Genomic DNA, 12,522 nt, shown 5'->3' on the forward strand with positions numbered 1-12,522 from the left:
TTATTTATTGTAGAGAGAAAAAGAGAGAGAGTGCATGAGGGGCAGGGGGAAAGAGAAAGGGGAAGCAGACTCCCCACTGAGTGGGAAGCCCAAGGTGGGGCTGGATCCCAGGACCCTGAGATCATGACCTGAGCCGAAACCAAGAGTTGGACACTTAACCAACTGAGCCACCCAAGAGCCCCTACTGCAACATCTTTTAAAACCTAGTAATTGAAGTAATCTGGTACTAGTGAAAGAATAGACAAATAAAATTGTGAGTCCTAAAACAGAGACATGTATATATGGAAATTTATCATATGTTAATGTTGTATTCAAATTAGCTGCAAAAAGATAGATTGTTTAATAAATGGTGTTGGAGTAACTGAACACTCACTTATAAAAAAATAAACCTAGTCAACATCACTGATCATCAGGGAAATACAAATCAAAACTACAATGAGATACCACCTCACACCAGTCAGAGTGGGTAAAATCAACAACACAGGAAACAACAGGTGTTGGCCAGGATGCGGAGAAAGGGGAGCCCTCCTACACTGTTGGTAGGGATGCAAGCTGGTGCAGCCACTCTGGAGAACAGTATGAAGGTTCCTTAAAAGGTTAAAAATAGAACTACACTGTAAGCCAGCAACTGCACTACTGGGTATTTACCCACAGAATAAAAAAATACTGATTTGAAGAGATACATGCACCCCGATGTTTATAGCAGCATTATCCCCAAACTATCGAAATAGCCCAAGTGTTTAATTGAACTATGATACACTGATGCAAGAGTATGCTATTCACCTATGAAAATGAATGAAGGGGATCTGTAAGTACTGACATATAAGGTGCTATATCTCATTTTATATATGATCTCATTTTTATTAAAAAAATATTATACAGTAGAAAGCCCTTAACTGGCTCAATCTGGACCACTGACTAATTGATTTATTTTGAGAGAGAGAGAGCATGCATGCAAGTGGGGGGAGGGGCAGAGGGAGAGAGAAAATCTTAAGCAGGCTCCATGCCTAGCGTGGAGCCAGACGCAGAGCTTGATCTCACGACCCTGAGATGGTGACCTGAGCCGAAATCAAGAGTTGAATGCTTAACCGAATCACCCAGGCGCCCCATGACTGGCTAATTTAAAAAAAGGTTAAAGCAGGGAAAGATCCTTAAATATTTCATTTTAATTTAAAAAATATGTACATTCATTCTCTACTCTTTGGATATAGAACCAAGGACTTTTCTTTAATTATGGGTTTACCTTTCCTTTCTGATGAAACCATCCCCCTAAAATACTGTTTAAGATTTCTGCTTTCAGTTTCTTTAAAGTGGAGTGAAGACTTAAAAATATTTGCAAAGCGAGCCAGGTGCACATTCTATCTAGCTTTATATTTTCCCCCACGTTCTTATAATTGTCTTGCCCACTCCTCGTTGATTGCAGTTTTTAAGGCATCTAGCCCTTAGCAAATCTTTTCAAAGCACTAGACTTAGTTTAAATAGGAACTATAATTTCCTTTCACGCCCACATTTTGGTTTACATATTTCATTAAAACTGCAAATTCCTATAACAAGTACAACTAGAATAAGAGGTTTGGAAACAAGATTAACTATAAACATAAAGCTCAAGAATCTCTAACTATAAATTAACACTCAGGTTTATTAACCAGTCTCTTATGAAACATTTTTACCTGAGTCCATTTAACCAAGTATCATTAAATGCATCCACTGATACAGTCAAGCCCTTCCGCACAGGCCATCCCGTGTGGGAGTCACTAGCCACGTGCGGCTGTAGCGACTCACAAAGGGGCTGGTCTGCACTGACACGTGCCGCAAATGCAATCTACAGGCCAGATTTCAAAAACTTTGTATTGAAAAGAGAATGCAAAACACTGTGACAATGACTTGTTATATTGATCCTGAGTTGAAATGATAATATTTTGGAAATACTGGATTAAATAAAATGTTAAAATTAATTTCACTTGTTTCAAAACTTTTTTAATGTGGCTAACAGCAAATTTTAAATTACAAGTGTTGCTCATTGTATTTCTGTGAGGCAGCACTGTTCTTGATCTGCAAACATCCTTCCTTCAACAGGGAGGTCATCGGTGAAGTTCTACTTGAAACAATAATCAGACTTTCTTTTTTTATCATCTCTGTTACCTGAATCCAAGACATTTAGAGTAACATTTCAGAATAAATTTTCTAAGCAGACTTATGACTCTTTATCAAGGGTCAATAAACTATGGCCCATGAGCCAAATTTGGCCTGCTGTCTATTTTAGTATGGCCTGCAAACTAAAAACCGTTTTCGTGGTTTTAAATGATTGGGAGGGGGAGAATCAAAAGAAAGTTAGTAATTTGGGATGTGTAAAATTATATGAAATTCAGATTTCAGTCTCTATAAACAAAGCTCGATGGGCCTGTGGCCATGCTTAGCTTGTACGTTACCTATGGCTGCCGCTTCCTGCTTCACAAGGGCAGAGTGGAGTGTCGCAGCAGAAACGACAGTACCTGCAAGATCTCCAATATTTACTCTCTGGCCTTTTCCCGGGAACGTTTGCTGACCCCCGCTCTTTCTCATCCCTTATGGCTCATGGGCATAGTAAGATGCCAACTGCATCTACAGGATCTGGTGAAACAGTGAGGAGAGAGAGCTGAGTTTCCATTTTAATCTCTACTAGAGATCAGTTTGGATTTCCAGCTTCTTAACCTGCTTCTGCCATTGATGTCCTTGACTCGGAAAAGTGTTTAGAACCCCAGCTTCTGGGATAGATTTCATTTGTTTCCTTTTGCCTCTGGGAAGTGTTCCTTCTATTTCAAAACGTAAGAGGGTGTTTTTTTTGTTTTCTGGGACAGGTTTTCCACAGATGACATCCCGAAAAACACTCCAAGATCCGTGCCGTCGAAAGGTCAATGCACAACTTGACTTTGACATTCGCGAGTGTTCTAGCTATGACAATATGCCGCCCTATGAGGGCTTGGGTACTCACTGCTCTTGCGGTGTCCCACCGCGATAGGTAACACATTCTGTTTTCTTTCAAACCCTCTCTTCATTTGCAGGACTGTTCCTCAACCCACGGCTTCTCAGGTACCTACCTCAGTTGACCCTGTGAACGCAATCTTGTCTATGCCAATGTGAGAAGCTATTGCTGCCCCAGCCGTTGGCCCGTATCCTGGCAAAATATTGATGACTCCCGGTGGAAAGCCAGCCTGACAAAACAGAATTGGAGGAAATGTGGCTTGTGAAAGCTGATGAAGCACATTAAATCGGATATGCTCCAGTAGGCCCCAGGTATAAGGGCAGTGCGAGCCACTCCTAAAGCCGGTTTCCCTTACCTCCTTGATGAGGGCTCCCATGTAGAGCGCGCTGAGCGGGGTTTGTTCTGCTGGCTTGATAACTACTGTATTACCACAGCAAAGAGCCGGAGCAATTTTCCAAGCAAACATCAGCAGGGGGAAGTTCCACTGAAAGGGAAAAACTCAAGGTGGATAAATGAAAAAATATTGCTCTATGACTCTGTTTTCAAGCTGTGACTGCTGGGATTTCTCAGACAAGGCCTCTACATAAATCTTGTCTCACCACAGAGTATAGATGTTTGGGTATTTTAATTACTTCATTAAGAAGAGAAGAGGACTGGCCTTGAAAATCTCCCCTTTTGTCTCCATTCGGCAAAATACTATATCCCAATGCCCCACCAAAGGAAATCTCAGGGTGAAAAGGGAGTTTTTGTTTTTTCTTTGTTTTGTTTTGGTTTTTCATTTTTGTCATTTTGTCTGTTTTTAAAATTAGACTTTGGGGGGTGCCTGGGTGGCTCAGTCGGTTAAGCGTCCGCCTTCGGCTCAGGTCGTGATCCCAGGGTCCTGGGATCAAGCCCTACATTGGGCTCCCTGCTCAGCAGGAAGCCTGCTTCTCCCTCTCCCACTCCCCCTGCTGTGTTCCCTCTCTTGCTGTGTCTCTGTCAAATAAATAAATAAAATCTTTAAAAAAAATAAAATTAGACTTTGGGTCCAGTAAGTTCCTGTGTACAAAGACTTTTTCTTGCATGTGTGATTTTACACCAGCAGCTTCAGACAGGTTTGAGAGAGCTCTTCGGGGTGGAAGGGCTGGAAAAGAAAACTCCGGCTGTTAAGTCAACATGTACTTGAAGGGAGTGCCTTTTCTTCATATACACGTATTGTCACAAAGCACCCGATGACGAAAAAGAAACCGCATCGACTGATGAGTATGCAAAAATTTTCATTTGTCTCCTTTCCGTTGCAAAATAAATGAATGGGAGGCTGAGAAATATAGGGGAGTATCTGAATTTGGGGCCCAAGATGGTTTATTTAAACTGATTCTTAAAAAGGATATTAAGCTTGTACTGTCACAGGCACAGGGATGAACCTTGGTGCCATCAGGTGTCATCAATAATTTCATTAAGAAAGAAAACAGAAATCCTGGTCCCCTGGCTTCAGCCCTTGACCATAATGTGTTTCAGCCTGAAGCATCTCAGCGGCCACCCTTGAAAGATTCTCACTGGCACTGGCAAGCTTGCAAAAATATACAAGTGTCTTGCCTTCACCAAACACCCAATTTCTTTTCCCCTTGGTTGTTTATAAACTTGGGAGTCCACAGCGATGTTTTAATTCCATCTACAGTATATAAATCTTGGAGTGCGGTAATTGAGCCGGAGCTGGCTGACAAGTGGTTCTTGTGTTGTCAGTGAAAACTGGAGCTCCGAGCTTGCCTCTGGAGAAGGGCGAGAAGAGCAGGTTTGGGTTCCCGCAATGGAGGTGACAGACCTCACCCCAGCCCGATCCACGGGGGATTTCCCTAGATGGGTTAGGAGTGGCAGAACTTAACCCAACTTCTCATTTTCTGTTTCATTCTCTAGTAAATTTCACAGAAACCCACAGCTTGCAGATCACTTAAAAAAAATACTAATACCTCTCAAAAATCTCTGCCCCCCACAAAACCAAAGATGACTTCCTCCTATATTTTGGAAAGAGAACACTTCTTGTCTCTACCGCAAGAGTTGAATTTGAGCCTCTCCTGAAATCCCTGCCAGAATGATTAGCTAGTACTGTTGGAAGATTCGATGATGTTTTATACAGTGCCAAGGCTGTGTATGAGAGAGGGGGAAAAAAAGACAATGTTTAATGTTCCAATCCAAACACTAAGCACTACATCTATTTCCCTTTACAAGACATACAACAGCCCGGCATGGTTTCAATTATGACTGTGACGTTAATTGTACTGCTGTGTCTTCCGTAGAGTCTTCTATCTAGATTCTTGTGAAAAGAAACAGCGGGAAAGAATGGGATTAAAAGACCATATAAAATAATATGCCTGGAAAGATGGTGAGTCATAGTTCTAAAAAATAAACAAGCAAATATAACAAAGCATTAATTTTCCATAAGCAGAACGGACATCCATAACCAAGGGCAGGTTATTAATACACTGGGCTTTGCTTTGCTTTGCTTATTTTAATATGAGAATTCCATGGCTTGAGAACTCAACTCCTGGTAACGGAGCCGAAACCCTATTAACCTGTTCAAATAAGCATTTGCGGGGAGGCTGTTAAAGATATGTCAACAACATGAGCTCAGTTTTTTGCCCCCTGTAATGGAAAGCATACCTCGTTGAGGTCCATGTTTTATGTATCTTTAAGAGAACTGATTCAAATGAAAATAAATAGGAGACGTGAGGAGATTCACTCACCGGGATGATCTGTCCACACACTCCAATGGGTTCGTGTCTGGTAAAAGTAAAATAATCTCCATCTGAAAGAAATGCCCATGGTCACCACCAGAGAATTGGGATGAGAAGAAAAAAATGTAGAGGGAGAATCTGGGTGGCGATGGAAAAACCAGAAATAAAGTTGAGAAAACATCCTATTCAGCTGTGTAGGAAAGCTGGTAGAAGAGCTTATCACTAGGCACAGGGTGTCTCCAGATACGGCTCCTGGACACCCAGAGTACTGATGAGGGGCCTTGAAGGTGAAATGAAGGACAAGTTTATGACAGGAGAAGCAGTCTTCCGGGGAGGTGGGGGCAGGGGACTGGTGATGGGAGGAGAGGGGCTGGGAACTGGAAAATTGTAAATACTAAATTTTATGTTAAAGTGCTAAAATGATACTTCAATGTACCTCAATATTTTAAATAACTTTATGAAGTATTCAAAAAAAAACTACGTAAAATGCTACTGGGTAAATTTTAAATGGTAGGCAACTAGGAAAGGTGAATAGTACAGTTAAGATCCTTTTTTATAACTGAATCCAGGCATCAAAACACACCTTCCGGGCACAAGGGGAACAGAGACATGTCTGGGCCTCTTTCAAGAAGGCAAAAGTCCACGTCAAAAAAGATTCCATCAAAACCCCAAAGACTCTACCCTCAAATTAGCCAGGGAAATAAGGACGATTTAATAATCTTATTTTCCCTATAGGAGCAATAGGCATAATAATAATAGGAATAATTACCCAGGAAATCCAAACCAAATTTTTCTTTAGGAAAATACCATTATGTTTATCTGATTTTATTTTTTAATTTTTTTATAGATGCATTATTTATTGAAACAGTCTATTATTAATGAAAATTTAGATTGTTTCCAGTGTTTTGCTAATGCAAACAATGTTGCAATGAATTATTTCATCTTTATGTACCTGTACACATATATTTCTGATCACTTCCTTGAGGTGGAGTTGCTGAATGAAAGCATATGTTCATATTAAATAGTAATAAACTGGGCGCCTGGGTGGCTCAGTTGGTTAAGCGACTGCCTTCGGCTCAGGTCATGATCCTGGAGTGCCGGGATCGAGTCCCGCATCGGGCTCCCTGCTCAGCAGGGGGTCTGCTTCTCCCTCTGACCCTCTTCCCTCTCGTGCTCTCTCTCATTCTCTCTCTCAAATAAATAAATAAAATCTTAAAAAAATAGTAATAAACCTTTTTGACCTGACCTCCCTAGATACTGTATCAACTTGTACAGCCATCAATGATGTGTGATAGATTCTGTGTCAATGCATTATTATTTTTTTTAATTTAAATTTTGTTAGTTAACATATAGTGCGATATTGGTTTCTGGAGTGGAATTCAGTGATTCATCACTTATGTGCGACACCCAGTGCTCATAACAAGTGCCCCCATCTCCCATCTAGCCCCTCCCCCACCCTCCTCCCTCCATCAACCCTGAGTTTGTTCTGTCATTAAGAGTCACTTATGGCTTATTTCCCTGTCTCCTTTTTTTCTTTTCCCCCTTCCCATACGTTCATGTTTTGTTTCTTAAATTCCACATAAGAGTGAGATCATATGGTATTTGTCTTTCTCTGACTGGCTTATTGCACTTAGCATAATACTCTCTAGCTCCACCCACGTCATTGCAAATGGCAAGATTTCATTCTCTTTGATGGCTGAATAATACTCCTATATATGATATGATAATATGTATATCATGTTTTATCTGAATTATTTTAAATGGCTAATTGAGATAACCAAATAATGGCTTGTTCTTAGCATATGGCACTACAATGCCAGTACTGGACAAAGTCTTTGTTTTTCCCTCAACTGCCAACGCTTTGGCACTCATATTTGTTTTCTATCACAAAAGCTGTCCCCAGGGAAAGTGAAGACCCTCAGCTAATTCTCCTGAAGAGCGTTACTCTTAAGGATGAAGAAGTAGGGACAGGAGGAGTGTCGCGGGTTAGGGGAAGAGAAAGGATATGATTGTTTATCATTGTCTCTCAACTAAACCCCTCCTCTTTATACACAGAACTGTTTTAATTAAGTTCAAAATTAGGCATTTTAAAATAATTAAAGGTCTCTCTCCCTCCTGGACCTCTTGCCAGAATTCACAGCTATCTGTTGCTGGTGCATCTTTTCAAAGAACTTTTTTTTTCACATACAGGTATGTGTAGCACCCTTTTATTTCTCCCCCCAGCTTTTTAAAAAATATTAATGTGATCATACTATTCACAGTCTTCTATATTTTTTCCCACTTTTTTTTCAGATACAGCTTACACATTTTTTGAACTGCTGAATGCTATTCCACTGGTTCAATACTTGTAATTACTATAAACTGTCCCGAGGGACACAGACATTGCTTTCAGTTTAAGCTATTATGAATAATGCTTTAAACATGATCATTTCACATTATCTTTGCATATCTGTGGAATTTCACGGTCAAAGTGTATGGGCATTTCACATTTTGATAAATACTGCCAAATCATCCTTCAGAAAAGTTATACAATTTAGAATTCCAACAACAACATGGTATTTTTTCCCAACCTTCAACACTGGGGCTTTTCGAACATTTTAATTTCAGTCAACTGGACAGGTGGAAAATGACAACTTATTATGATTTGTGTTTCATTATAGATACATGGTGTGAATATCTTCTCGTGTTTACTGGCCATTTTCAATTATTTTCTTCAAATTTTTATCTTTTGCCCTCTTGTTGTTGGGTTATTCAACTTTTTAGTCATTTGAAGAACTCTTACATACATACATTAAGGAAATTAGGTCTTTGTCATGTGTACTTGCAAAGTCTTTTCCTGATCTGCGCTGCCCGTCTCCAAATTTGTTTTATGACAACGCTTTAAATGGAAGAAATTGGGAAACAGGCAGCATTCAACAACTGTAGGAAGGGAATTATTTTAGCATATATCTCCATTAAAACAAAAGTAGCCCAGTGGAAACTGTCCATAGGATGACAATAAGAAGTCTGAGTAATACTTTAAAAATCAAGTCAACTATCTTAGCTTTGTATGCAGACAACTCAAGAATTTTCATAGATACCATTCTTTTAAAGATTTTTTTTTTTTTTGACACAGAGAGAGACAGTAAGAGGGAACACAAGCAGAGGGAGTGGGAAAGGGAGAAGCAGGCTTCTTGCTGAGCATAAAGCCCGACGCGGGCCTCCATCCTAGGAAGGCAGACGCTTAACGACTGCTTAACTAGGCACCCCTCACAGATACTGTTCTTTACAAAAGTACAAGTTACTGTCCTTTTTCAGCTTACAATCTCTGAAAACGTTGTTTTGTTTTAAATATCAATACCTTTTATTGCTTTACTTTGTGTGTGTGTGTGTGTGTGGAAGATATAAATGGGATGTCAGGCTCTTCTTCCCGGAAGGTTTTTCATAAGGAGCAATAACTCTGATCAAAAGGTTAGATAGTTTCATATGCACGGAAATCCTTCCCAACTCAACTGTAACTTGGCTAAGGTGACGGCTCCAGGTGGATCATCACAGATGACAGAATCAGAGTATCATGTCAAGAAGGGGTGCAAACGGGCTGAGAAAAAGATGGGAATCTGGACTGAAGACCACCATGGGCGTTTACTGTGGCAGCACATGCAGGGAAGCTGGAGCAGTTCAGATGAAGCATGTCCCCCTCTATATTCTAATGGCTCAAGAATTTAGTTGTATTACTTGTATAATTTTCAAAGTTCCTGAAGAAATGAAAGAGAAACAAAATGTAGGCAGAATCTTACAAGGCTGACCTCACAATGACTCCATAATTCTGTCCCAAGAGAAACTGAGTTATGGGGAATTAAAACTTCCTTGGATGAACTGTCCACAGATTTGACACTTAGCTGAAGGCTGGTATAAAGAATGGACTGAAGAATCTTCTATCTCTACAGCTCCTCTAAGCAGGAAATGAAGAAATAAAGGGTATTTTGGTGCTTGAACTCTTCCCCCAAAGAATGCTGTGTGAAAGAGATAAAGGGGCCCTGACCTTGAGCTCAGTCTGTATTCTCATCTGATTGGTTAGTGGGAGATGATCCCGGGCACCCCGAGTCTGACTGGGGTGCCAGGCAAACATAAGAGCTATGCCTTCTACGTGTACCCTTGGCTAGGGCTAACGTGGGCACCATAGAGGTCCTTCAAGCTACTCTGACCCTGCTCGGAATCCCACCCAGCTGCTCCGCTAACATTACCCAAAGGCCACCTTCATCATTTTCACCGCGTCCAAGTACATTACTTACTCTGTTACTTAATAATTTGTTAAATCATTTTTTAAAAATATGTAAAGAGCTACTTGTTAGTCTCACCTTAAAAAACTCTATGGAACAACGGGTTTCATGAGCTAGCAATATTTTCTTCAAACCTAATAATTAAAATGAGGAATGTTCACTACTTTACTGTTTAGAATAATCTAACATGCTCCAGTGCCATGTGGTATGTACTGTGATTCTCAAACGGAAACGTGTATATGAAGCACCTGGAGAGCTTGCATTTTAAAATGCAGGTTTTGAATCAGTGAGTCTGGGGCAGGACCCGAGAGTCTGCATTTCTCCACATTCCCAGGCAATCGTGGTACTTCTGATCTATGGACCACGCTCTGAGTAGTGAGGTGCAGAGGAACCGGAAGAGCAAAGGGCGTCCCTGGGTATCATGAGGACCTACAGCTGCTTTACAGCTGCTGACTTCCTGTCTATTTTACTGTTTGCCTCTCTGATGACTCTACTGATCTGCCTAAAGGAGTTCAAGTGTAGGAGAATCTGATCAATCTTTTTAGTATTTTACAAATACTAAAATAAGGCCAAAAACGTGTCTTTCTATAGAGCTTAACAAACTATTTTCACATTATCTCATTTCAAGCTCAAAACAACTCTATAAAAAAGTAGGGCAACAGTTATCAGTATTTTGTAAGTAGAGAAAAAAATGGCACAGAGAGGTTAAGCCTAAAGTGACTTAACCTGGTTAAACTGTGCTTCTGGATTTGAACCTGAGTCATCAGACTTCAAGTTCATTGCCCTTTGAAATATTATTAAAGACTATTCTGTGACTAGGTTGGATTTAGCTGGATATCACAAACCACAGAATCAGAGTATGATGTCTAGGAGTGCAAAGGGGGAAAAATGATAACCCTTTTGTGAAGAGTGAAGATGATTCTTTGAGGATTTTTTATGTGGACACAGAGAACTCACATAAACTCCAGTATCTAAGAAATAAAGGGAACACTGCAGAGCAATACCTCCTCCCCTCAGATGGGGCACCCGGGACTGAGTGCCTCTCACCTCTTCATGGAAGCAGAGTCAACTCCAAGGGGTAACAGTGTTACTTCTCTCTCTCTCATATACCTAAGATGCTACATAATGAGTACTTTTCTCTGCCTAAGAGAAACTTACAGTCCATTTTCCCACCTTTTATGTTAACAATGTTCTCTATATATGGCAAGATGACTTAAAGGGTGTTCCCTTCATTTCTCTAGCTTTGTGCTATAGAGTGCTTCAGCTGGATATAGAAAAAAATTGGGGGGCTCCTGGGTGTCTCAGTCGGTTAAGGGTTGGACTCCTGATTTCAGGTCAGGTCATGATCTCAAGGTTGTGAGATTGAGCCCTGTGTTGGGCTCCACGCTGGGCATGAAGCCTGCTTAAAATCCTCCCTCTCCCTCTCCCTCTGCACCACCTCCCTCTAAAAGAAAAAAAGAAAGAAAAAGAAAAGGGAAAAGAAAAAAATCTCCACCCAAACTCAGATACTCTGTTTTAAGGCTATGATGATCTTAGGTCTTCTTACCAAATATGAGATATTGAGAGTTCAGACTCAGCAAGGAAGGACTGTATTTGATGAGAATACCAGAAAAAATATTCTGGATTCCAAATTCTGAGCCAACAAGTTAGATCATAACTATGGTGGAGAAAATTAAAAGAGATGAGATACCAAACCAGAAATACAAAATCACACGTGTAGGAAATTTATCTCTCAGCCTCTTTTCTCTTTCACTCAAAAAAGTAAAAAATATAGGGTAATAGATACTGCTCTTGAAAGGAGTTTAAGATCTACCCAGAGACAACTTCTCTGATGTGTTTTTATATTTGAATTTTTACAACTCAGGAAGAACATAAAAATCTTACAATTAAATACATTATATCATGAATCTGGTTAACCTATGGATCAAACTTTATTGACTGTGTGTAGATGGAGGCATTTCTAGAATTATACTGAGAAAAGCCTTTGACCCCTAGAAATGAGTAACAGAGTAAGCTTCTTCTGCATTTGGGAAATGTTAAGCCACTGTTCTATGTTCTTTGATGGGAACTTGTCAAACTACACAGGAGAAACAGCAACTATGTAGTTAATTAGCACAATTTCATTATGTGAATTATTCCTTCAGAGTTACCTTTACTTCTTAAGGCAAATTTTATTGTTGCTTGAAATATTTTTTTTTACAGGATTTTTATTCTCATAGGAATATTGGCCATTGGCACAGTCTCTACATGAACTTGAGTATGTTTAAACAATACGTCAATAAAATCAGAAAAATCTAAAATGTGCCAGAAATCGAGGAGAAATTTATCTAACATGAACCTCCAGAAATAGCTTCCAATTACAATACAAAGAGTATTTCAAGAACTACAGCAAATTTTGTATACTCATTAAAAGTGAGTTTATTTAATAGCATAAAAATCTGTAACACAATTCAGTGAAGGGAATCTCTAGTCTGTGTTTCGAGGAGTTAGTAATCCTTGTGATGACCCCAGTATTCAACAATTAGACCAGCTACACTGAGTTATTCCATTATGTCCCCTAGCAAATACCTACGTATTCTGACACTGGACA

General features: G+C 39.9%; 1 protein-coding gene across 3 annotated transcripts in view; it reads right to left on the minus strand.

Moving 5' to 3' along the window:
* Positions 1-12,522, minus strand: part of ALDH1A2 (aldehyde dehydrogenase 1 family member A2) — a 92,378-nt gene that overhangs the window by 33,159 nt on the left and 46,697 nt on the right. For all 3 annotated transcript variants that reach the window (XM_028100351.2, XM_028100353.2, XM_028100352.2), the window contains exons 5-7: positions 5,683-5,744; positions 3,318-3,446; positions 3,078-3,191 (exon numbers count right to left, since the gene is read on the minus strand). In XM_028100351.2, coding sequence (XP_027956152.1) covers positions 3,078-3,191; positions 3,318-3,446; positions 5,683-5,744 — 305 coding nt within the window. The remainder of the gene's footprint in view (positions 1-3,077; positions 3,192-3,317; positions 3,447-5,682; positions 5,745-12,522) is intronic.

This window comes from Eumetopias jubatus, unplaced genomic scaffold (assembly GCF_037043125.1).
Source record: "Eumetopias jubatus isolate StellerSeaLion01/CBP00866 unplaced genomic scaffold, mEumJub1_p1.0 scaffold_7, whole genome shotgun sequence".
In the NCBI taxonomy this organism is placed as follows: Eukaryota; Metazoa; Chordata; class Mammalia; order Carnivora; family Otariidae; genus Eumetopias; species Eumetopias jubatus.